The 1,415-nt window shown below is 64.0% G+C and overlaps 1 protein-coding gene across 1 annotated transcript in view; it reads right to left on the bottom strand.

Annotated features, from left to right (window-relative positions):
• Positions 1-1,415, bottom strand: part of HR (hair growth associated) — a 27,744-nt gene that overhangs the window by 1,174 nt on the left and 25,155 nt on the right. The window contains exons 10-13 of the mRNA XM_014958390.1: positions 1,087-1,162; positions 761-891; positions 582-677; positions 357-496 (exon numbers count right to left, since the gene is read on the bottom strand). Coding sequence (XP_014813876.1) covers positions 357-496; positions 582-677; positions 761-891; positions 1,087-1,162 — 443 coding nt within the window. The remainder of the gene's footprint in view (positions 1-356; positions 497-581; positions 678-760; positions 892-1,086; positions 1,163-1,415) is intronic.

Below are 1,415 nucleotides of genomic sequence, written 5' to 3'. Positions count from 1 at the left end.
AGGGCCCATTGCTGGCTCATGGGCATCCTGTTGTCCACCAGGACTCCCAGGTCTTTTTCCTCAGAGCTGCTCTCCAGCAGGTCACCCCCAACCTGTGCTGGCGCAGGGGGTTCTTCCTCCCCAGGTGCAGCACCCTACGCTTGCCCTGGTTGAATTTCATCAGGTTCCTCTCTGCCCAACTCTCCAGCCTGTCCAGGTCTCACTGGGTGGGTCAAGGATGGTCCAGGGCCTCCCCAGGTGTGGGACCCTACACTTGCCCTGGTTGAATTTCATCAGGTTCCTCTCTGCCCAGCTCTCCAGCTCATCCAGGTCTCACTGGATGGGTCAAGGATGGTCCAGGAGGTGATGACACCCACCTTCTGCAAGAAATCCTGGATGCGACCGGCGTCCTCGGGGCGGAAGATGTGCCACAGGGCAGCGGGTTGGCCACCAGCATCCCAGAGCCGCTCCATCAATGGTGGATCCAGACCCTCAGCATCGGCTTGTGGGAGCGGGTCTGGGGGCAAAGGGGTGCTCAGGGTGGGGGGTCCAGGGTGGGGGGACACCCCACACTCCCCCACCCCCCAATGCTCCCACCTTACCCTGCCGTGCCGCGGCGTGGACCAGGATGTTGATGGAGTCCGTTGCCTCCACCGTCAAGTTTTTGGTCCCAATGGTCCTGTCCTGGGGGTGCACGCCTGGAAGAGGGGGGGGGCGAGCATTGGCATGGGTGAGGGGACCCCAGCTGGCCCCCATGGTGGGGTTGCCAGGTGGCACTCACCATAAGCCACGCAGAGACGTGGGCGCAGCCAACGCCGAGCCCGCTGGCCCCGCAGGTAGGTGGCCAGGTTGAGGCGCCCAGTTGGCCCACAGTACTCTGGTAGTGGCAAGCTGGCCCTCAGGTTGGTGGCCCTGTGGCACAGGCACGGTCCTCAACGCTGGGACATGGAGTAGAACCCCCACACACACCCCACACACACCCCCCACCCACCTCTCCTCGCCGCATCCCACCCCGGGATGCATCCCTGCTGCTGGCACCCAGCTGGGGGGCTGCTGGGCTGCTGGGGGGGGGACCCCCACCCCGATGAAGCCTCTGCCATCACCTACCGGGCCACCTCCGTGTCCCCAAAGCCAGTCTCCAGCTTCAGCAGGTCCTCACTGCCCCGCTCCATCTTCGGGGATGCTGCAGGAGGGAGCACGGCATCACTCACGGGATGCTCTAGGGAGGCTGGGTGTCCCCCCCACAACCCCACCAAGCTTTTACACCCCGAAATAGCACTCGAGACCCCACAAACTCATGGCACACTTAGAATCATAGAATCATAGAGTTGTCCAGGCTGGAAGGGACCTCCAAAGGCCATCTAGCCCGACCTCCCCGCAGTCAGCAGGGCCCCCCCCAACTAGACCAGGTTGCCCAGGGCCTCGTCGAGCCTCTC

The sequence above is a fragment of the Calidris pugnax genome, unplaced genomic scaffold, assembly GCF_001431845.1.
Source record: "Calidris pugnax isolate Ruff unplaced genomic scaffold, ASM143184v1 scaffold280, whole genome shotgun sequence".
Classification (NCBI taxonomy): Eukaryota; Metazoa; Chordata; class Aves; order Charadriiformes; family Scolopacidae; genus Calidris; species Calidris pugnax.
Note: the sequence above shows the minus strand (reverse complement) of the source record. Positions and strands in the feature narration are given on the sequence as shown.